General features: G+C 36.2%; 1 protein-coding gene across 1 annotated transcript in view; it reads left to right on the top strand.

Moving 5' to 3' along the window:
- The window catches only part of RAB2A (RAB2A, member RAS oncogene family), a 95,896-nt gene that overhangs the window by 57,999 nt on the left and 14,730 nt on the right, over positions 1-23,167 (top strand). Inside the window, exon 6 of the mRNA XM_044780192.2 lies at positions 4,108-4,219. Coding sequence (XP_044636127.1) covers positions 4,108-4,219 — 112 coding nt within the window. The remainder of the gene's footprint in view (positions 1-4,107; positions 4,220-23,167) is intronic.

Genomic DNA, 23,167 nt, shown 5'->3' with positions numbered 1-23,167 from the left:
TGAAAGGATTTGAGAAGGGCAGTGACCTAGTCAGAGTGACAGATGACACAGATTTTTCTTACTATGGCATTTCAAATTGGTTATACAAGAAATAGAAAGCAGAGTCTACAAAGATGAAGGGTTTTTTTTTCTATGCTACTTTTTCTCCCCAAATCCCCCCGGTACATAGTTGTGTATTTTAGTTGTGGGTCCTTCTAGTTGTGGCACATGGGATGCCGCCTCAGCATGGCCTGATGAGTGGTGCCATGTCTGCGCCCAGGTTCCGAACCAGTGAAACCCTGGGCCGCTGCAGTGGAGTACTTGAACTGAACCACTCAGCCGCAGGGCCGGCCCCAAGATGAAGGTTTTTAATAGTCAAGGATTATGATACAAACCCTAAACAAAAAGGGGGTATAAATTAAGAGAATGGTTTAGGAAAGAAAAGATATTTAAGTTATAAAAGCAACTTAAGTGGGATTAATGGAGGTGAAAAGTCAAAGACAGTAAATAATGATTTTATGCCTGGAAAACTGAGGAAACAAAGTAGAGTGATAAAGCAGAAAGATCATGAATACTAACGTGCCACTTCCTTTTTTTGAAGTCCCTCAAACATTCTGGTCCATAACCCTCTTTGCTAAGATAACATTTGTAAATGCTAATATAGAGATACTGGTAGTGAAAACTGGGAATAACTTTAAATATCCTAAAATAAGGGATTGTTTAAATAAAATGTGGCATGTGCATAAAATGAGATAAAGGGTTGTTAAGGGAAAGTATTTTCTTGAAGATTTTGTGTAATCCAAAGTTAATTTTCCCTTAAGAATGATTGTCAGATAAGGGGGTGTGAATTCCAGGAGCATGCTACCACATGACTGTTGCCAGCACACCCCCCACTCCCCCCCAACATGTCTTCACTCCTACTAGAATGTAAGTTCCATGAGGCCAGGGGGGTTTGGATTTTTGTCTGTTTTGTTGAGTGGTCTGTCCCAAGATCCAGGAAAGGGCTTGGCACACAGGAAGCCCTCAGATTATAGGTGGATAAATTATCCTTGCCCAGTTATGCTATAATGTTTGCAAACCGTTTGCATTAACATTTTTGTTTTGTTTTGTTTTATCCCTAATTTGTGTAATTTTGATTTGCATAAAATAGTACCATTCTTTACCATGCACTCAATAACAATAATACCGTAAAAGACTGCAAAATGACATGGGAAAATGATCCATGATATAGTCCGTGAAAAAAGCAAAATACGAGTAGTGTGTATGAGTATATTCTAGTAGGGAGGAAACAGACAATAATAGTGAATGAGTAATATAGAACTATATTCACCAAGATGTTAATTATCTATATAGGAAGTACAATGATGGGTAGTTTTTTTTCTTTGTATTTGACAAGAAGTTCTTCGATATAGTCAATTATTAGACAAGGTAATCACTGAAAAAAACGTTTTAACAGTACAGTATAGCACAGTGGTCTGGATGGAATCACTCTACCAGCACTTCCTAGAGCAGGAGCTTGGATGCTTTACTTAACCTCTTTGTTCCTGAGTTTCATCTGTCAAGTGAACTAAATGAGATAATCCGTGTAAAACACGTCACACAGTACCTGGTTCATACTGTTACTCTTATCATCGAACAGTAAGGAAATGGTTAAGTGAATTGTGATATATCCACTTAATGGGATATTATAATTAGTCACTAAAAATGATATTTCTGGAAAGGATGTAATGACATAGATACTAATATTAAGTGAAGAAAATTAGGACACAAAGTTAAAGATATAGCATGATTATGAATATATGTAAAACAAAGTCACTTTTGGGTAGAAAAATGGGACTAAGAGGAAAGAAATTAAAAGTAAGTCACTTTTAGGTTGACTACCCTACTTAAAAAAGTAACCTCCTTCCTCACTCTAGAGCTCCTGATTCTGCTTACTCTGCTCTTCCACGTACCACTTTCAAACACATTATAGCCTTTACTCATCTAATATATTGTTTGTCTGTCTCCTACTAGAATATACCCTTTTTTGTCTGGCTTGTTCATTTTTTTGTTTTTTGGTTTTTTTTTGAGGAAGATTAGCTCTGAGCTAACTACTGCCAATCTTCCTCCTTTTTTTCTTTTTTGCTGAGGAAGACTGGCCCTGAGCTAACATCCTTGCCCATCTTCCTCTGCTTTATATGTGGGATGTCTACCACAGCATGGCTTTTGCCAAGCAGTGCCATCTCTACACCCGGGATCCAAACCGGCAAACCCCGGGCCACCAAGAAGCAGAACATGCACACTTAACCACTGCACCACCGGGCTGGCCCCTGGCTTGTTCATTAATACTGCCCAAATGCCTACTGAAATTCCTGGCTTATAAAAGGCATTCAGTAAATATTTGTGGAACAAATGAATGACTTCCTTTTCTTGGATTTGTCTGTATTTTGTAATTTAATGAGGATGCTAATAAGCATTTATTAAACTTTCTAATACTCAGCTAAAGGCAGATTAACATAAATGTGTGATAACATTCACATTCATCAGACTGGCAAATATTAACAAGTGTGATCTTACCACATGTTGGTGAAAGTGTGATGCAATGGGAACTTTCAGACATCTCTCGTAAGAGTATCAGTTATACAACTGTTTTGGAAAGCCGTGTTGTACTACGTATGTATTCAAGTTCAGTGGCTTTTTGATTTGACCTAAAATAAACATATTTTACATCATGACCTAGTAAATAAATTATGACATAACAAAAATTCCATGAAACAGTGGGTGATACATTCTGATATTTTCTATTCTATTTCTTTTTTAAAAAAGCCTGATTATGACTTAGTAAAGTGGTTTTACAATTCGCTGAGTCATGGCATAGTTTGAAAAATAATACTTTGGAAAAATTTGGCACATGTACAGAGAAAAATCTATAAAATTATCATTGTAACAATATTTATAATAAAAAATTGTAGATAACTTTATCAAATGAAGAATTTAAGTTTTAAATTAAAAATACAATTTAAAAAATTATGTGGCATTCATTCAATAGGGTATAATACAGTAAAAAAAAATTAAGAAACTAGATATACATATATTGTGTGGAAGAACATAAAGTTGACCAAAATTAACAGCTTGTAAAATGACAGCTACATCTGAATTTTTTTAAACATCCAAAAAACCCTCTCTATTGTGTGGCTGTAAACATGAGTATAAATATGAAAACATGCATGAGAATGAAAATATCAAATGCAGAGTAGTGGTTCCCTTTGAGGTCAGATGTAAGTTGATGAGATCAGAAACAGACAGACACACAGGAGGCACTTCAAGTGGTAGCTATTGATTTTATTTCTCAACAGAAAAGAAATCTGGTAAAAATCTATCAAAGTAATATGCATCGAGGCTAGATGGAACTACATGGGTATTATATTATTCTCCATCCTTTTCTGTGTGCTTGAAATATTTTATAATAAAGTTTTAGAATTTTTACAATAACATACACTTGAAGGAGACTGCTACTTTCCCCCCTACCTTACTAATACAATTCCAATATGATAGAAATGAATACTACACATTCATCCAAAGTTTCCAGCTTAGACTTTTGTTTCTCTCTTTCTTCTTCTATTAACAGTTTTACTGGGACTTGAACCAACAGGGATTAATAATCTAATTAATGTTTCTTTAATAATTTGGATTTTATGAAGCAATTTCCTACAGCTTCTGAGAATTGTATGGCTTATTTTTTTAGTCACATTCATAGAAACTCAGTCTAGCTGAAGGATGAGGGAGACTAGTGTAGTTCTGCTCTCTCAAATTATTTTGAATAAAATGGCTCCCTTCTTTGGGAACCCATTATACTCAAAGGCATGGTGTTGGGCTAGATGTTCCATTCAGGTTTCTACTAGTTTTAGCGTTCCAGGACTCTAACTCAGAATCTTTCTTCTGTTGGATTGTTAGCTCTTTGAAACTAAGCGGTGTGCTCTAAACATTTTGATCCTTATAATACCCAGAATAATGTAGTTGATTATTATGTGTTAAAAATTAATTGAAAGAATGCTCCACACAACTTTGAATCTCATGGTACACTTTTCACAGATGCCCCCATTTCTAAGGTGTTGGTTAATAACATGGCCCTTTCTTTCCCACATTTAGTGACTTAGAATCGAGAAGAGAAGTAAAAAAAGAAGAAGGTGAAGCTTTTGCACGAGAACATGGTCTTATCTTTATGGAGACTTCTGCTAAGACTGCTTCCAATGTAGAAGAGGTAAATAAGAGGCATTTCTAAATGTTGATCATCTTTTTACTCAATAGAAATGTTTTATAGATCTTAATATTTATTTCTTGGTATGTCTTCCTTAAGCCTTTTCATCACTGATGGTCTTTGAATATCATAAAGTAGGAAAATTTCTTCCCTGTGAAATGCCTTGTGGCATTCATCTTATATCAGACGCTTAAATTATATTCTGAGCCTTCTCTTCAAGCCAAAATGCTTTAACACATCTTTGTATATATTTTCGCTAAAATCTTTTTTAGTTGCATGAGAGGGGAAAAAAGAACACTAACTAAATTTGGAAGTGTTTCAAGACACTAAACATTTGTAGCTATTTGTGTTTACTTCTGCTTCAATAGGGAAAGTATTATATTACTGCTATGTAACATTATACAAAGCATGGGAATTCTGCCATCTTTAATAGATAAAATTTGTCTTATCTCAGTTATTTCCATTGATCAACCTGACGTGTTGGAATTTCTGAATGCATTGTGTTCTTTTGTGCTTCATGTGTTCGGATATAGTATTCATATACTACACATAGATGAGTAGACAGTTAATCCTCTCTAAGGTAAATGTGTGAGTACACTGTGTTTTATAAAAAGCAGAAATGAGGCTAAGAAAATAGTTTTCCCAGAGTAATGCTGTAGTTCCCACCCTCTGGATAAGAATCTTAAAAACAGCTCCAGAAAAGGATTCTAGAAAACAAATGATTAAAGAATCATATTGTTCTCAGGCCAGCCTGGTGGTGTAGTGGTTAAGTTCACATGCTCCGCTTCAGCAGCCCAAGGTTCACAAGTTTGGATCCTGGGTGCGAACCTACACACCGCTCATCAAGCCATGCTGTGGCGGTGTCCCATTAACAAAGTAGAGGTAGATTGGCACAGATGTTAGCTCAGGGACCATCTTCCTCAAGCAAAAAGGAAGATTGGCAACAGATGTTAGCTCAGGGCCAGTCTTCATCACACACGCAAAAAATAATAAGTATCATCATATTTGTTCTAAGGATAGCAGAGGACGAGGTCCTAGGCAGCAGCTAGCACTGTGCCTTTGAAATAGTAAACAGTGAGTAAATATTTATTAAGAATGATAGTTGGAGCTCTTCTAATTAACCCTTAAACCTACAAATTGACTACAGTAATTCAACAGCATTGGTATTTTCACTGAAGAATTCTTTCTTAGGTAAGATATTATATTTATCTCTACTTGATAAGGTGCTCTGGGATTGTCCTTAATGCATTTCCTGCAAGCAACTACCTGTTGTTGCCAATAATTACAACTTGATAACATCTGAGAGTAATGTTTCACTTCATACAGCAATCCCAGAGAGAAATGCATTCTGTCCCTTTTTTCAACTCAATATAGATATATGAAGCTGCTTGTTCCCAAGGAAAGCACTCTTTTATTAGAGGTGTTGTATTTAAAACCACAGGGACCAACATGTTGTGAGGAATTCAAGACATCTGAAACATATCTTTATTGATTATTGACAATAGTTTTTCTCATTGATTTTGAGAATCATAAAGCCAAAATTGTCCATATTTTAATAAAGAACCATACTATGAAGTCAGATGACAAGGCATCAAACTACTGGAAAATAATCCTAGATTTCTAGTTCTGTCTTTAATGCCTTTGTGTTCATTTTTCTTATTCTTAACAAATAACAGTAGGTGTTTATTTGTAAGTAGCAAATTACTGTTGTCTTTTGGCTGAACATTTAAATGAAATATATTCCATTAATGTTTTGGCAGCACTTATTACAAAAATTCTGTATCTGGTTAATAATAAAAATAATTGTTTAAATTTGATCTGGGCAGGAATTTCCCGTACTCATGAGAGAACAGCATTTTACTTAATCATGTAAATTAATTTGCCTCTCAGAAGCCAAGGATATTGAGAAATAATCTTTTTAAAGGATTCATAGACATTACATAATATAATCATTCATGAGATTTTAGCTAAAAGCTAAAAATATTTCATCATAAAGTATTTTAAGAAGGTGGAGGACCATTCTGTGATCCAAAGAGGATGAAATCAAACTTGAACCTCTTTACACAACTCAGGAACTGGTTGAACATGAAAATAATAACCAAAGGACTCCTGCATCTGGGAAGATGGAGTAGGCTTACTTTCACCTATTCCTTCTGGTAAGTACAACTAAAACTATGAACATTACATATAAAACAACTACAAGAGACTCTGAAGGGAAGAGAAGAAGGCCAACCAGCTGGAGACCTTGGGACTCGAGGAATGATGCAGCAGTTATTTTCCTTGGTGTTCTTGTTGCCTTGTATAACTCAGATTGGGTGCTGGAGAAACTGGTAACCTAGAAAGACCAACAAGTGCAAGAAAAACAAAAAAGCCTACACTCTAGCCAAAGGACCAAGAAAGGCACAGCCTAGCAAGACAGAAAGCCTTTAGAAGATAACCATTTTACTATAGCCAAACATCACAGAAACAGTTATGGCAGTGCTTCCACTATGAGCTGGCTCTAATGAGGCTCTCCCGTGCTCATCATTTCCCTCTAAGAGTGGTGCCAGAGCAAGCCAGCTAAAGCTTAGATTTAAATAAGATCCAGAGTCTCATAATACAGTGCCCAAAATGTCCAGGTTCCAGTCACTCTGATTGATCGATTTTGATTCAGTCAATCAAAATCACTCTTCATACCTAGTACCAGGAAGATCTTAAACTGAATGGGAAAAAAAAATTCCATAAATGCCAACAGCAAGATTACAGAGATCTTAGAATTATCTGTCAAAGATTTTTTAGCAACCATCTTAAAAATGCCTCAACAATTAGGAGCATGCTTGAAACAAATGAAAATAGTCTCAGCAAAACAAATACAAGACAAAAAGAAGAACCAGATGGAAACTTTAGAACTGAAAAATACAATAACTCAAATAATAAACTCAGTGGATGGGATCAACAGCAGAATGAAGGGGACAGAGGAAAGAAATAATGAACTGGATTACAGAACAATAGAAACTACTCAGTCTAAACTACAAAGAGAAAATAGACTAAAGAAAGGAACAGTGCCTCGGGTACCTGTGGAACTATAACAAAAGTTCTAATGTGTCTTCAGAGTCTTAGAAGGAAAAAAGAAAGAAGATGGCTCTGAAAAAGTACTCAAAGAAATAATGACTGGAAACTTCCCAAATGTGGCAGAAGATATAAACCTACAGATTGAAGAAACTGAGCCAACTACAAACAGGATAAACCCAAACAAATCCATATGAAGACAAACTTCTGTCAATAGTCAAATCTCTGAAAGCTAAAGACAAAGAAAAAATCTTGAAAGTAGTGAAAAACAACACCTTAACAATTTGAATGACAGCAGATTTCTCCTTAGAATCCATGGAAGCTGGAAGGAAATAACACAACATTTTTCAAGAGCTGAAAGAAAAGACCTTTCAGCCCAAAATGCTAGAACCGACAGAAATATCTTTCAGGAATGAAGGGAAATCAATACATTCTCAGATGAAAGAAAACTAAGAATTTATCAATAGCACATCTACCATATAAAAGAATGGCTAAAGGAAGTTATCTAATAGAAATGAAATGATAAAAAAAGAATCTTGGAAGAAGAAACACTATTCAATAACCAAAAGTATGGATTATTACAATAGACTTTTTTTCTTAAAACTTTTGAGTCTTGTAAATTATGGCTGACAAGTGAAGCAAAACTGTTGTGTTGTCTGATGTGGTTCTCAGTGTACATACAGGAAATGCCATAAACCATGGTGGAGAAAGGGACATCAGAGGAGGTAGGATTTCTGCATTTCACCTGATAGGTAAAATGACAACACTAGTAGGCTGTGATAAGATACATGTATATAATGCAATACTTGAAGCAACTACTAAAACATATACAAAGAGATACACTAAAAAACAATAGAGAAATCAATATAGAATCCTAAAAATTGTTCAATTAACTCTCAGAAAGGCAGGAAAAAAAGTAAAATAAAATGGCAGACTAAGGTCCTCACATAGCAATAATTACATGAAATGTAAGTGGTCTAAATACACCAATCAAAACACAGAGTTTGTCAGAGAGGATTAAAAAAAGTGATCCAGCTATATGATGTCTACAAGAAATTCACTTTAAATATAACAGTACAGGCAGGTTGAAAATAAAATGACAGGAAAAGATATGTCATGCAAACAATCAAAAGAAGGTAGGATTGGCTCTATTAATATCAGATAAAGTAGGCTTAAGAGCAAAGGAAATTGCCAGAGACTGAGTGGGACATGATTTAATAATGAAAGGTCCTCCAGGAAGTCATAGCCATCCTAAATGTGTACACACTAAACAACAGAGCTGTAAGAAACGTGAAGGAAAAACCATATAAAAGAAGCACATGGAACTGGTGGTATCAGCGTCATGGTGGAGTGAGCTTTCCCAGTAATCTCTCCCCTCCACCATAAGACAAAAAAGACATTCATACCCCAACAGAGGACATCCAAGCACAACACAAAAGACATCTGAGAGGGGCCGGCTTCGTGGCCAAGTGGTGGAGTTCGCGTGCTCTGCTGCGGCTGCCCAGGGTTCTGATCCTGGGCGCGGACATGACACCACTCATCAGGCCACATTGAGGTGGCATCCCACGTCCCACAGCTGGAAGGACCTGTAACTAAGATGTGCAACTGTGTATGGGGCCGGGGGGAGGGGGTGTTGGGGAGAAAAGCAGAAAAAAAAAATAGACATCTGAGAGACCCACGCAGCCAGACAACAGAGGGCAGAGAGGCCGTAGCCCCCATCTGAGGAGGTGGAATGAGAGAAGAGAAAACTTCACTCTCTGTCTGAAAGACTGGCATCCAGGACCATGGGTAGCTTCCAAGAGGGAAGGAACGGAAGAGGGGACGTTCGTTCTCAAGAACAAAGATCCCCAAGGGCCCTCGCAGCATAGAGGAAAGGCCCTAGCGAGGTGAAAGCTAATGCAAAGGTTACCTTGTCAAGCCAGCACCCCAGGAGAGCAGATAGTGGGCAGAATGAGAAAATCCCAAGAGCACACGAAATAAAGTGCCCCTCCCCCTGACCCACTCAGTGCTGGCTCTGGTCCCTTGGATCTCTGCAGAATGCAGAGGGCTCAGAATACGTGGCTCTTGACCACCACCCAGTGGCGATAGGTGGTAACTGTGACCAAATAATACCACAAAGCACAAAAAACAGAGCCACACTCTCTAGCAGTATCAAAAATTATATTAAGTCTCAAGACCAGGGAGAAAATGACAAGTAGCCAGAAATCAGTCCTGAGGACACAGGAATATGTGATCTAAATGGCAAGAGAATTCAAAATAGCTATCATCAAAAAACTCAACGAGTTAAAAGAGAATGTAGAGAAACAATTCAGTGAGTTCAGGAGCTACTTCACAAAAGAAATTGAAACTATAAAGAAGAATGAATCAGAAATAATGGAGATGAAAGACATAACAGAACAGATAAAACAAAATATGAATTCCCTGAACACTTGAGCAGACATCGTAGAGGAGCGAATCAGCATAATCGAGGATAGATATGTTGAAATGCTCCAGATAGAGGAGAGAGAACTAAGACTATGAAGAACTAAGAAATGAAGAAGGTCTCCAAGAAATATCCAACTCGATGAGGAAATGCAACATAAGAATTATAGGTATTCCAGAGGGAGAAGAGAAGGAGAATGGAGTAGAAAGCTTGTTCAAAGAAATAATAGCAGAGAACTTCCCAAACCTAGAGAAGGAGATGGAAATCCATGTGGAAGAGGCTACCAGATCTCCTAAATATATCCATGTAACAAGACCTACTGCAAGGCATATAGTAATGAAACTGGCAAAAGTGAATGACAAGAAAAACACTAAGGGCAGCAAGGCTGAAGAAAATAACCTACAAAGGAACCGCTATCAGGCCTTCAGCAGGTTTCTCTGCAGAAATCTTACAGGCCAGGAGAGACTGGAATGACATATTCAGATCTTTGAAGGACAAAAACTTTCAGCCAAGAATACTCTATCCAGCAAAAATATTCTTCAGATATGGAGAAATGAAAACTTTCCCAGATAAACAAGAGCTAAGGGAGTTCGTAGCCATGAGAACCCCCCTACAAGAAATCCTCAAGAAGGCACTCATACCTGAAAAAAAAAAAAAAATGGATAAAGGGGTTACAAAGCACAGAGTAAAGAGATAAATAGGTAGACAAAATCAGAAACCTATAGCTGTACATTAGAACAGATTAGCAAATACTCAAGTATAGCATTAAAGATAAAGGGAAGGAAAACACCAAAAACAAAGATAATCTTGTCATTTTAATCGTAAATTCACAACACAAGATGGAATAAGATGTGAGAAAAACTCAGGGGAGGGAAGAGGAAAGGGTCTAAATTGGTTTAGTCTAAGGAAATAAGAGGCCATCAGAAAGTGGACTATCTTATCTATGAGATTTTGAATAAAAACCTCATCGTAACCACTAAACATAAAAAGCACAACAGAGACACAAATAATAAATGAGAAAACAAAGAAACACAACGTAAAAATCTACATAACTCAATTGGGAGACTTAAATACACAGGAGAAGAAACAAAGGAAATGCAGGAGAACCAGAAAACAAGTGATAAAATGCCAGCATTGAGCCTTCATATATCAATAATCACCCTAAACATAAATGGATTGAATTCTCCACTTAAAAGACACATAGTGGTGAGATGGGTTAAAGAACAAGACCCAACAATATGCTGCCTCCAGGCAACACATCTCAGATCCGTCGACAAACACAGGCTCAGAGTGAGGGGATGGAAGATGATACTTCAAGATAATGGCAAACAAAAGAAAGCAAGTGTCATGATACTTATATCAGACAAAGTAGACTTCAAGATAGGTAAAGAGGGGCAATTTTTATGATTAAAGGGACACTCCATCAAGAAGACATAACATTTATAAATATCTGTGCACCCAACACGGGCACCGAAGTACATAAAGTGCCTATTAACAAATCTAAAAGAAGATGCTAATAATAAAATAATAATAGTAGGGGACCTCAACACTCCACTCACATCAATCCATAGATCATCCAGACAGAAAATCAAGAAGGAAACAGCAGAATTAAATGAAAAACTAGACCAGTTGGACTTAATAGACATATGTAGAACACTCCATCCAAAAGCAGCAGAATACACATTCCTCTCAAATGCACATGGAACATTCTCAAGGATAGACCATATGTTGTGAAACAAGGCAAGCTTCAAAAATTTAAGAAGATTGAAATAATAAGTATCTTTTCCGATCACAACGCTATGAAGCTAGAAATTAATTACAAGAAAAAAAGCTGAGAAAGGGAGAAGAATGTGGAGACTAACCAGCATGCTATTGAATAAGCAATGGATCATTGAAGAAATTAAAGGAGAAAGAAAAAAAAAATCTGGAGACAAATGAAACTGAAAACATACCATACCAACTCATACAGGATGCAGCAAAAGGCATATTAAGGGAAATTGATCGCACTACAGGCTCACCTTAACAATGAGAAAAGTCCAATCTAAGCAATCTTAAACTATACCTAACTGAATTAGAAAAAGAACAAACAAAGCCCAAAGTCAGCAGAAGGAGAGAAATAATAAAAATCAGAGCAGAAATAAATGCTATTGAAACAAAAAAGGCAGTAGAAAGGATCAATGAAACAGAGCTGGTTCTCTGAGAAGATAAACAAAATTGACAAAGCCCAGCCAGACGTACAAAGGAAAAAAGAGAGAAAGCTCAGATAAAATTAGAAATGAAAGAGGAGAAATAACGACGGATACCACAGAAGTATAATGGATTATAACAGTGCTACAAAAAGATATATGCCAACAAAATGGACAATCTAGAGGAAATGGATAAACTCTTAGACTCTTACAACCTCCCAAAGCTGAACCAAGAAGAAATAGATAATCTGAATAGAGCAATCACAAGTAAAGAGATTGAAGCAGTAATCAAAATCATCCCAAAAAATAAAAGCCTAGGACCAGACCACTTCATTGGAGAACTCAACCAAACTTTCAGAGAGGATTTAATACCTGTCCTTCTCAAGCTATTCCCAAACATTAGGGAAGATGGAACACTTCCTAATGCATTCTACAAGGACAACGTCACTGTGATACCAAACCCTGACAAGGACAACACACAAAAGGAAAACTACAGGCCAATATCACTGATGAACATAGATGCAAAAATCCTCAACAAAATATTGGCATCCCGAATACAGCAATACATTAGAAAGATCCTACAATTATGATCAAATGGGATTTATACCAGGGACACTGGGATGGTTCAACATCTGCAAATCAATCAGTGATACACCACATCAACAAAATGAGAGGTCAAAACCACATGATCATCTCAATAGCTGCAGAGAAAGCATTTGACAAGCTCCAACAGCCATTTATGATAAAAACTCTTAAAATGGGGATAGAAGGAAATTAACTCAACGTAATAAAGGCCATGTATGACAAACCCACAGCCAAAATCATACTCAATGGGCAAAAACTGAATGCCATCCCCCTGAGAACAGGAACAAGACAAGGGTGCCCACTCTTACCACTCTTATTCAACATAGTACTGGAGGTTTTGGCCAGAGCAGTTAGGCAAGAGAAAGGAATAAAAGCAATCCAAATAGGGAGTGAAGAAGAGAAACTCTCACTGTTTGCAGACAACATGATCTTATGTATGGAAAACCCTAAAGAATCCATTGGAAAACTGCTAGAAATGATCAACAACAACAGTAAAGTGGCAGGGTACAAAATCAACTTAAAAAATTCCATTGCATTTCTGTACTCTAATAATGAACTTAAGAAAGAACTCAAGAATACAATTGCATTTGCAATTGCAACTAAAAGAATAAAGTACCTAGGAATAAATGTAACCAAGGAGGTGAAGGACTTATAAGTTGAAAACTATAAGACATTATTGAAAGAAATAGATGATGACATAAAGAGATGTAAAGAGATTCCATGCACATGGTTTGGAAGAATAAACATAGTTAAAATGTCCATACTACCCAAAGTAATCTACAGATTCAGTACAATCCCAATCAGAATCCCTATGACATTCTTCCTGGAAATAGAACAAGGAATCCTAAAATTCATGTGGGGCAACCAAAGACCCTGAACTGATAAAGCGATCCTGAGAAAAAAGAACAAAGCTGGAGACATCACAATCCCTGACTTCAAAATGTACTACAAAGCCATAGTGATCAAAACAACATGGTACTGGTACAAAACCAGGCACACAGATCAGTGGAACAGAACTGAAAGTCCAGAAATAAAACCACATATCTACGGACAGCTAATCTTCAACAGAGGAGCTAAGAACATACGATGGAGAAAAGAGAGTCTCTTCAATAAATGGTTTTGGGAAAACTGGACAGCCACATGCAAAAGAATGAAAGTAGACCATTATCTCATGCCATACACAAAAATAAACTCAAAATGAATCAAAGACTTGAAGGTAAGTCCTGAAACCATAAAACTCCTGGAAGATAATACAAGTAGTACACTCTTTGACGTCGGACTTGAAAGGATCTTTTCAAATACCATGTCTTCTCAGACAAGGGAAACAAAAGGAAAAATAAACAAGTGACAGTTCATCAAACTAAAGAGCTTCTGCAAGGCAAAAGAAACTAGGATCAAAACAAAAAGACAACCCACCAATTGGGAGAAAATATTTGCAAATCATATATCTGACAAGGGGTTAATCTGCATAATATATAAGGAACTCACACAACTGAACAACAAAAAAAAAACAGCCTGATAAAAAAATGGGCAGAGGATATAAACAGACATTTTTCCAAAGAAGATATGCAGATGACCAATAAACTCATGAAAAGATGTTCAACATCACTAATCATCAGGGAAATGCAAATCAAAACTACACTAAGATATCACCTTACACCTGTTAAAGTGGCTGTAATCACTAAGACTGAAAATAACAAAAGGGAACCCACGTACACTGCTGGTGGGAATGCAAACTGGTGCAGCCACTATGGAAAACAGTATGGAGATTCATCAAAAAACTAAAAATAGAACTACTATATGACCCACCTATCCCACTACTGGGTATCTACCCAAACAACTTGAAATCAAGAATCCAAAGTAACATATGTACCCCTATGCAGCACTGTTCACAACAGCCAAGACACGGAAACAATCCAAGTGCCCATTGACCAATGATTGGATAAAGAAGATGTGGTATATATATACAGTGGTATACTACTCAGCATAAAAAAGACAAAATCATCCCATTTGCAACAACGTGGATGGACCTGGAGGGAATTATGCTAAGTGAAATAAGCCAGACTGAGAAAGACAAATACCACGTGATTTCACTCATATGTCGAGTATAAACAAACACATGGACAAAGAAAACAGTTCAGTGGTTACCAGGGGAAGGGGGATGGGGAGTGGGCACAGGGGGTGAAGGGGGTAACAGTCAAGAAATAATTTACAACTAAAATTTCACAATGATGTAAACTATTATGAACTCATTTAAAAAATGCAAAAAACAAACCAAATAGAACCAATGAAATTATTAAACTAGACAGTGGAAGTAAGCTAGAATCAATAACAATCTCCAGCTATGATTGTGGATTTGTCTACTTTCCTTTTCAGTTCTGTTGGTTCCATTATCAATAACAGATAAGTGGAAAAATCTCCAGAGACCTGGAACTAAACGATACACTTCTGAATAATCTGTGTCAAGTGAGAAGTCTCAAAGGAAATTTAAAAATATATTTAACTGAATGAAAATGAAAATACAACATCAGAATTTGTAAGAAACAGGTAATGCAATGCAGAAAGGGAAATTTATAGCATTAAATGTGTACATTAGAAAAGAAGAAAAGTCTCAAATGAGTTCCCACCTGAAGAACCCGAAGCAAAATAAATCCAAAGCAAACTGAAGGAAGGAAATAATAAAGATAAGAGCAGCAATCGGTGAAATTGAAAACAGGAAAAAAACAATAGGGAAAATCAGTGGTGGAAAAAACTGGGTTTTTTTAAAGGTCAATAAAATTGACAAACATCGAGCAAGACTGACAAAAAAGCAAAGAGAGAAGGCAAAAATTACCATTATCAGGAACAAAACAGAAGATACAACTACAGATTCTACAGACATCAAAGGAATAATGCATAAATATGATAAATTAGATGAAGTGGACAAAAAATACAAACCTAAAGAACACAAACTACCATATCACCTAATGTGAAAGAGTATTTGAATAACCTTGACTATTGAGGAAATTTAATTAATAATTTTTAAATTCCCCAAAAATGAAGTCTCTAGGCCCAGATGGTTTCACTGAAGAATTCTACCAGACATTTAAAGAATGAACACCAGTTCTGTACAATCTTTTCCAGAAAATATAAGAGATGGAACATTTCCCTGTTTATCTTATGAAGCTGTTATTACCCTGGTACCAAAATGAAAGAAAGTACAAAAAAAGAAAAGTACAATGGGATAGCTCTTTGTTGATAGATAAGCTAAAATTCTCAACAAAATGTCAGCAAATAGAATTTCAGCAATATATGAAATCATATACATGTACATATATGGGATGTATTCCAGGGATACAAGGCTGGTTCAATATTTAGAAACCAAGTACTATAATCTGTCACTTTAATAGGGTAAAGAAGAAAGATCCACATCATAGCAGTGAACACAGAAAAATCATGTGACAAAATTCAATACCCATACATGTTTAAAAACTTTGAAAATAATAGGAATTGTGGAGGACTTTTTTAGCTTGTTAAAGAGCATCTACAAAGGGGCTGGCCTGGTAGCATAGCAGTTAAGTTCACACACCCTGCTTTGGCGGCCCAGGGTTCACCGGTTTGGATCCTGGGCATGGACCTAGGACCACTTATCAAGCCATGCTGTGGCAGGCATCCCACATATAAAATAGAGGAAGATGGGCATGGATCTTAGCTCAGGGCCGATCTTCCTCAGGAGAAAGAGGAGTATTGACAGTGGCTGTTAGCTCAGGGTCAGTCTTCCTCAAAATATAATAATGATAATAAATAAAGAGCATCTACAAGAAAACCTCCAGCTAACATTATACTTAATGGTGAAAGGCTAAATGCGTTCGATCAGGAACGAGGCAAGGATGTTTTCTCTCACCGTTACTCAACGTGTTGGTGGAAGTTCCAGCAATTGCAATAAAGCAAGAAAAGGAAATAATGGCACACAAATCATAAAGGAAGAAATTAAACTTTTCATTTGTGGATGACGTGATTGTCTCTGTAGGAAATCCCAAGGAATTTATCAAAAAAAAACCCATCTGGATCTAGTAAGTGAGTTTAAGCAAGGTTACAGGATACAAGACAAATATATTAAAATCTTTATATTTCTAGGTACTAGCAATGAACACCAAAACTTGAAATACAGTACCATCTGTAATTAACACAAAATAAAATGAAACACCTAGGTATAAATCTAAAAGTACAGGACATGTATGCTGAAAACTACAAAAAGCTGATGAAAGAAGTTAAGGAACATCTAAATAAATGGAGAGACATACTATGTTCATTGTTTGGAATACTCAACCTATTAAAAATGTCACTTCTTCACAAATTGATATACAGGTCTAACTCAATTCCTATCAAAATTCCAGTAAGATTTTTTAGTAGATATCTGGCAATATTGTTATAAAATATATATGGAGAGGCAAAGAAAGTAGAGTAGCTAAAACAACTTTGAAAAAGAATAAAATAGGAGTCATCACTCTGATTTCAAGTCTTATGTAGCTACAAGTCATCAAGACTGTGTGATATTAGTGAAAGGGTAGATACATATATCAGTGGAACAAGAATAGAGAACCTATAAATAGACCCATACAAATATGTCCAGCTGATTTTTAACAAAGGTGCAAAAACAATTCATGCAGGAAGATAGCCATTTCAGTAAATGGTGCTCTATCAGTTGGACATCCATAGGCAAAAAAAAATGAACCTGTCTCACACCTTATACAATAACTAACTCAAACAGATCATGGAGTTAAATGTAAAATGTTAAACTATTTATCTTTTAGGGAAAAAACAGGAGAAAATCTTCAGGATCTGGTACTAAGCATGCTTGTCACTAAAAGTGTGATCTATAAGAGGAAAACTTGATAAATTAGCCTTTAAAATCTTTTGCTCTTTGAATGATCCTGGTAAGAGGATGAAAAGACACCCTACAGACTGGGAGAAAATACTTGCAAAGCAAATATCCAGCAAAGGACTAGTATCTAGAATAGAGAATTCTCAGAACTCGATAATAATAAAAACAAACAATCCAATTAGAAAATGGGCAAAAAACATGGGCACACATTTCATCGAAGAGTATGTACAAATGGCAAATAAGCACTTGAAAAGATATTCATTATCACTAGCCATTAGAGAAATGCAAATTAAGACCTCCATGAAATATTTACTGCATGTCTGTCAGAATGGCTAAAATAAAAAATAATGACAACAACAAATGCTGGCAAGGACGTGGAGAAACTAGATAACTCATACATTGCTAGTGGGAATGTAAAGTGATATAGCCACTTTGCAAAACAGTTTGGCAGTTTCTTTAAAAAACTAGACACGCAGCTACCATATGACCTAGCACTTGCACCCTGGGCATTTATCCCAGAGAAATGAAGACTTATGTTCACACAAAAACCCATACACAGATGTTCATAGCGACTTTATTCATAAATAGCAAAACACCGGGAATAACCCGTATGTCTTTGAACGCATGAATGGTTAGACAAAGAATAGTACATTCACACTGTAGAGTGCTACTCAACAGTAAAACAGGACAGACTATTGATGCAAGCAACAACCTGGATGAATCTCCAGAAATCTATGCTTAGTGAATAAAATCAATCCCAAAAGGTTGCGTGCTGTGTGATTCTACTTTTATGACTTTCTTGAGATGGCAAAATTAAGAGAAATGCAGAAATGATTGGTCATTGCCAGTGTTAAGGAGGGTTTCAGGGTAAAAGGGACGTGGATGTGGTTTTAAAAAGACAACTTGAGGGATCCTTATGGTAATGGAAATGTTCTGTATCCTCTTTCAGTATTTTGATTGTAACAAGGTACTCTGCATTTCCATGGTATCACTATTGGGGGAAACTAGGTAAATGATGAACAGGATCTCTCTGTATTCTCTTACCTGCATGTGAATCTATAATTATCTCAAAAAGTTTGATCAAAACACAATAATAATAACCACATACAAACAACTTAAACTAATTAAATTTAACCCATTCTTTAAGATTCCAGTGGCAATTAAAAAAAATTAAAATTTAGGGGCTGGCCCTGTGGCCTAGTGGTTAAGTTTGGTGCTCTCCACTTCGGCGGCCCAGGTTCAGTTCCTGGGCAGAGACATACATCTCTCATTGGCAGCCATGCTGTGGCAGCAACCCACATGTAAAAAATAGATGAAGATTGGCACAGATGTTAGCTCGGGGCAGATCTTCTTCAAGCAAGAAGAAGAAGAAGAAGAAGAAGAAGAAGAAGAAGAAGAATGGCAACAGATTAGCCCAAAGCGAATCTTCCTCAGCAAAAACAAATAAATAAAAACGCATAAATAAAAATTAAGGATTAAGAAGCTTCACAATTGTGCTATAATAAAATAGTAACATGAGAATATAGAATATAGTTATAAAAGCTTAAATGGTATTTTTTGAATTCATGAAGAACATGGAATTTCTTTTTCAAATTGTTAAGTAATTTTTTGTTAAGTATGGCTCTTTCATGAGTCTCTGTCACATTTCTGCACAGAGAAAATTTTTATACAACAATCGGGTCCCTCCATGCTAAATGTTATGTGTCTAGCATATGCCTAACAAATCACAGAGTTACTGTTGAGAGTTTTATTATGCATAGACTTTCTTAAGATTCTCAGAAGTAGCTGAAGATGAAATCATACTAATATTCAGGAAAAAGACAAGTAGACTAGATGGAATAAGAAAGACTTGGTTGGAAGATAATGATGAGTTTTACATTTAGCTAAGCAACTAAGGGAATAACTCTAAAAATGGGCTAAACATGAGATGTTTTGCACTTTAATGTTTAAACTACTATTTTTTTAAAAACAAAACAAACTGAGTTCATTCATGACCTCTATTCATGTCAGGCTTTTAAATGCAATTAAGTACATCATTAAGTAAACAGCATTTGTATGACAGTACATGTTTATCCATTAGTTTATTTTTCTACATTACCTGTATTAAAACATTTTAGTAGGCTCACAATAAAATTGATGGAACTGCTATTTTAAATCAATTTAAACAGTGTCACTATTTTAAAAAATAAACCCACAGATGCATCATCTGGCTTTAGAAGTTATCACCATTTTGACATTTTGACAATCTTGTTTTATTATGCCCTGTTTTTTAAGCAAAATTCCAGAAATAGTTTTCCTGTAAATATTTCAATAGCAATAATTTTATAAAATATAACCATGATACTATTATTATACCTAACAAACTAGCAGTAATTCCTTAATATTATCTGATATCAAGTCTGAATAGCATCCTTTTCGTTTCATTCAGCAATTAATGTTGGAAAACAAGTACTTTATTTTTTTCTTTGGGGTCTGGGAAGACTAACAAAAGGTGTGCTTTCTACTTTGAGAAGGGGAAAGAAGGAGAACTAAGCCAGTATTTATCCAGGCATCTGCCTCGTGATAAGCACTCAACACCAGTTCCTGTGGCAGAAGAGCCGAGACCTCAATGGGAAACTATACAGCTCATAAAATTACAATGTACTGTCCCCAGGATTTAAGCAAGAGTTAGCCTGCTAGAATTAGGTCTGAGGAGGAATCATGATGAAGTACAAGAGATCAGTATGTTAGTTTTACAGGTTCCATGGATTCTTGATAGTGACATAGACTTGGGGTTGGAGAAAATAGGAATTAATTTCAGAGAAGTTTGCTCTAAGTGCTGAACCTTATGTTTTTGCTTTCTAAGGACGTGGATTTGCTTAATTATGCCATCCTCCATGGGAGAGGCAGTTTAGCACAGTGGTTAGAAAATCTGGCTATGGGCTCTGATAGGAGTTTACCCTCAGCTTGCTGCCTGAACTTGGAGGAACCTCCTTTGGGAGAGCTGATCGATGAGGAGTTAAAAGAGTAAGGTATCGTAATGATGCATCCTGATCGTCCAGTGAGATGCTGGTCGGTGTTTGGGCAGTTCACAGAAGGTCATTGTTCTCTTTTTGTATAATCTGTTGAGAATTTCACAATTCCTAACCAATCCTTGGCTCTTGTGTGTAGAGAAGAAGTTGGAGGACCCCTGTATTAAAAAAAAGTCTCTTAAAAGCCATTTTTTAGATATAAGTTGTTTAAGATAATTATGTTAAAAGATAGAATAATTTATATGAATGCCAGTGCCCTGATTATGGACCATCTGACTAAGGGTTCCTTTTAGAGATTTAAAACTGCATGATTTTTCATTAAGGTTAAACCTAACTGGTATGTTGATGATTCTTTTCTGTTTAGAGAATCTGTTTCCTTTTGCTCTTGTGCCGTAGTCTGTTTTTATATTTTAACCAAGATCTAGTGACTGTATACAAGTAGAGACCATGAAGTTTAACTCTTGTATTTCCGTGTAAGAGACTGGATAATTTGTAGCATAAGATAACACCATTTTTCTACCATTAGTTGAGTTGTTGCTGGAAATAGGTTTGCTGTTAACCTGTGGATCTACTGATTTACTCAGCTTAATGATTTCATCCATGAAGAAACTATTGAAGGGAAGAAGAGTCCAAGTGATGTTAGAGAAAAATGCACAGGATAACTCCCACAACAAAGAATTACGTAGCCTAAAATGTCAGTAGTATCAAGGTTGAGACATACTGAGCTGGGATAATAGGATACAATTAAAATCAACGAAGTGAAGCATCAACAACTTAGCATAATACATGAGTCCTCTTTATTCATTTAGTAGTAGGTGAGATGGTGTATGATTTTGATCTTAAAAACTTATGACTCCACTTCTATTTCATGGGCTGTCTCTGATCTGTGAATTCTACAGTGAATATCCTCACCGGTTTCAGCATCTTCCTGGTGATGATGAACCTGGATCCAAGTTCATTATATTCCTAAACCATACTGACCTCCTCCTCCTTTCCACTGCAGGCACCCACCAACTCCCTTCAGCAGTGCTCTACTTATAATGTCCTGAACTTTCTGTTTTTCTTTAACTATAGCCTCTGATGCGCCAACTGTTCTTCTCTCACCTGAATTTATGCTGCTGATCTTTAACTGGCATCATAAGTAAAAAATGGCACCCAAGACTGTACTTTCAAATTCTTGTGTTTTTTTTTAAATGATTTTCTGAAGAGCATAAAAATAAAATGATACCCTAGTCCGCCTAAACTAGATATTACTTACAGTGGTAAGAATTTCTCAGATAAAATCTACCATTTAGTGAGATACAGTTTTATATTTATAAAATCATACGTAATGTTAATACCACACACACACACATACATTTATTGTATACACACAAATACAGAAAGCTTTCTCCATATAAACCCTCTCTGTATTAGCGGACTACTATGGTATGCAAGTATTATGTTTTAAGTATATTTGTTTCCAAACTATAAGTTATTATTTCCAAGTTGCAAGTTATAATAAGGGAATTTACCCTCCTATGAAGTGGATTTTAAGCGTTTCATACAACTTGGGATGGCTCCAAACATGCTGTTGTCATTTATCCTTTTTCTTATTCACGGAGGAAGTACACCCATAACTGTGATAGAAGTACACTCCAGAGTTCATCTCCTAAATGTCAATGAAATCAAAAAGCCAGTTTCAACCAAAATATTCTTGTCTCTGTGCTATCTCCATAGTAATAGGAGACCAGAACTCATTCTTTACATTTTCAATTCCCATTACTGATTTTTTAAATGTAATATTTGGATGCTAAACACATATTTGAGAGCATAGCATATAGGGGGAAAAACCCATCTATTTAGTTGCCTGTCATTTATTCAAGTAATATTTATGCTGAACGTGCAGAGCATTTGTAGTGTCATCACATTTTATATTAGGAAAAGGAAGTTTGGTCTCTTTTACCTCTGGTTGACAAAAAAGAAAACAATTATTTTGACCTCCATTTTACTAAAGATTCTGCTGATGAGGAAATAAGAATTGACTATGTGACCTGCAATAAATATTTTTGAATATTAGTTTTGACTTCCATTTTCAACTGAGACTTGAAGGTCACTGAAGACCCCAAGATATCATGTCTGTGTGGTTAACTATCCTGGCTCTCCATCGGATACACGCCTCCTCAGCTGCCACCCTCTGGCAGTTTATTCCAGAACCACAACTTTGTTTAGTGTCCTACTCAGCAGGGTTCCAGGAAGATCTGTCCTCTGTGGTCTGTCCTGTGACAGACTGAGGACTTGGTATGAAGATTAAGAGGCGCTCACTCTCCTCTCACTGGAATTGGTGATCTCAGTTGCTCACATGTGGTATCAGCATTTAGAAGAGTGTCTCGTAAGTGGAAAATTTCTTTCAGAAGTATTTTCGAACATGTCAAGTACCTGAAATAATAATGCTGTCGTATATTCGTATGGGACTTTGTCAGAGTTCTTTTACATAGATTATCCCCATTTTCCAGATGTTTCAGTTTTCCATCCGTTTCCCTTTGTATTGTGCACACAGTAGAGAATAGCAGTACTGAAGATTATTCTGTCCTTTGAGAAGCATTAATTAAAATGATCACTTCTGCATAGGGTTCTGTGGTCAAATAAGTTTAGGAGGAGCTGGAGTATATCCTGCTTTTAGAAAAACAGAATTCACAATAGTATATTAGTTTCTCAGAACCCACTGTTAAGAAACTTGTCGACTTTTATTTAGGCCCAGAGGTTTCCAAGTATGATTGAGTCATTTCCCCAAAAAATGCAATTCAGGGTGGGGTGTATGTAACATCTGAAGGATTGATGTCTCTCTTACTTTGC

Source organism: Equus asinus, chromosome 12, assembly GCF_041296235.1.
Source record: "Equus asinus isolate D_3611 breed Donkey chromosome 12, EquAss-T2T_v2, whole genome shotgun sequence".
In the NCBI taxonomy this organism is placed as follows: Eukaryota; Metazoa; Chordata; class Mammalia; order Perissodactyla; family Equidae; genus Equus; species Equus asinus.
The sequence above is the reverse complement of the archived record's forward strand: the minus strand, read 5'-3'. Positions and strand labels throughout refer to the sequence as shown.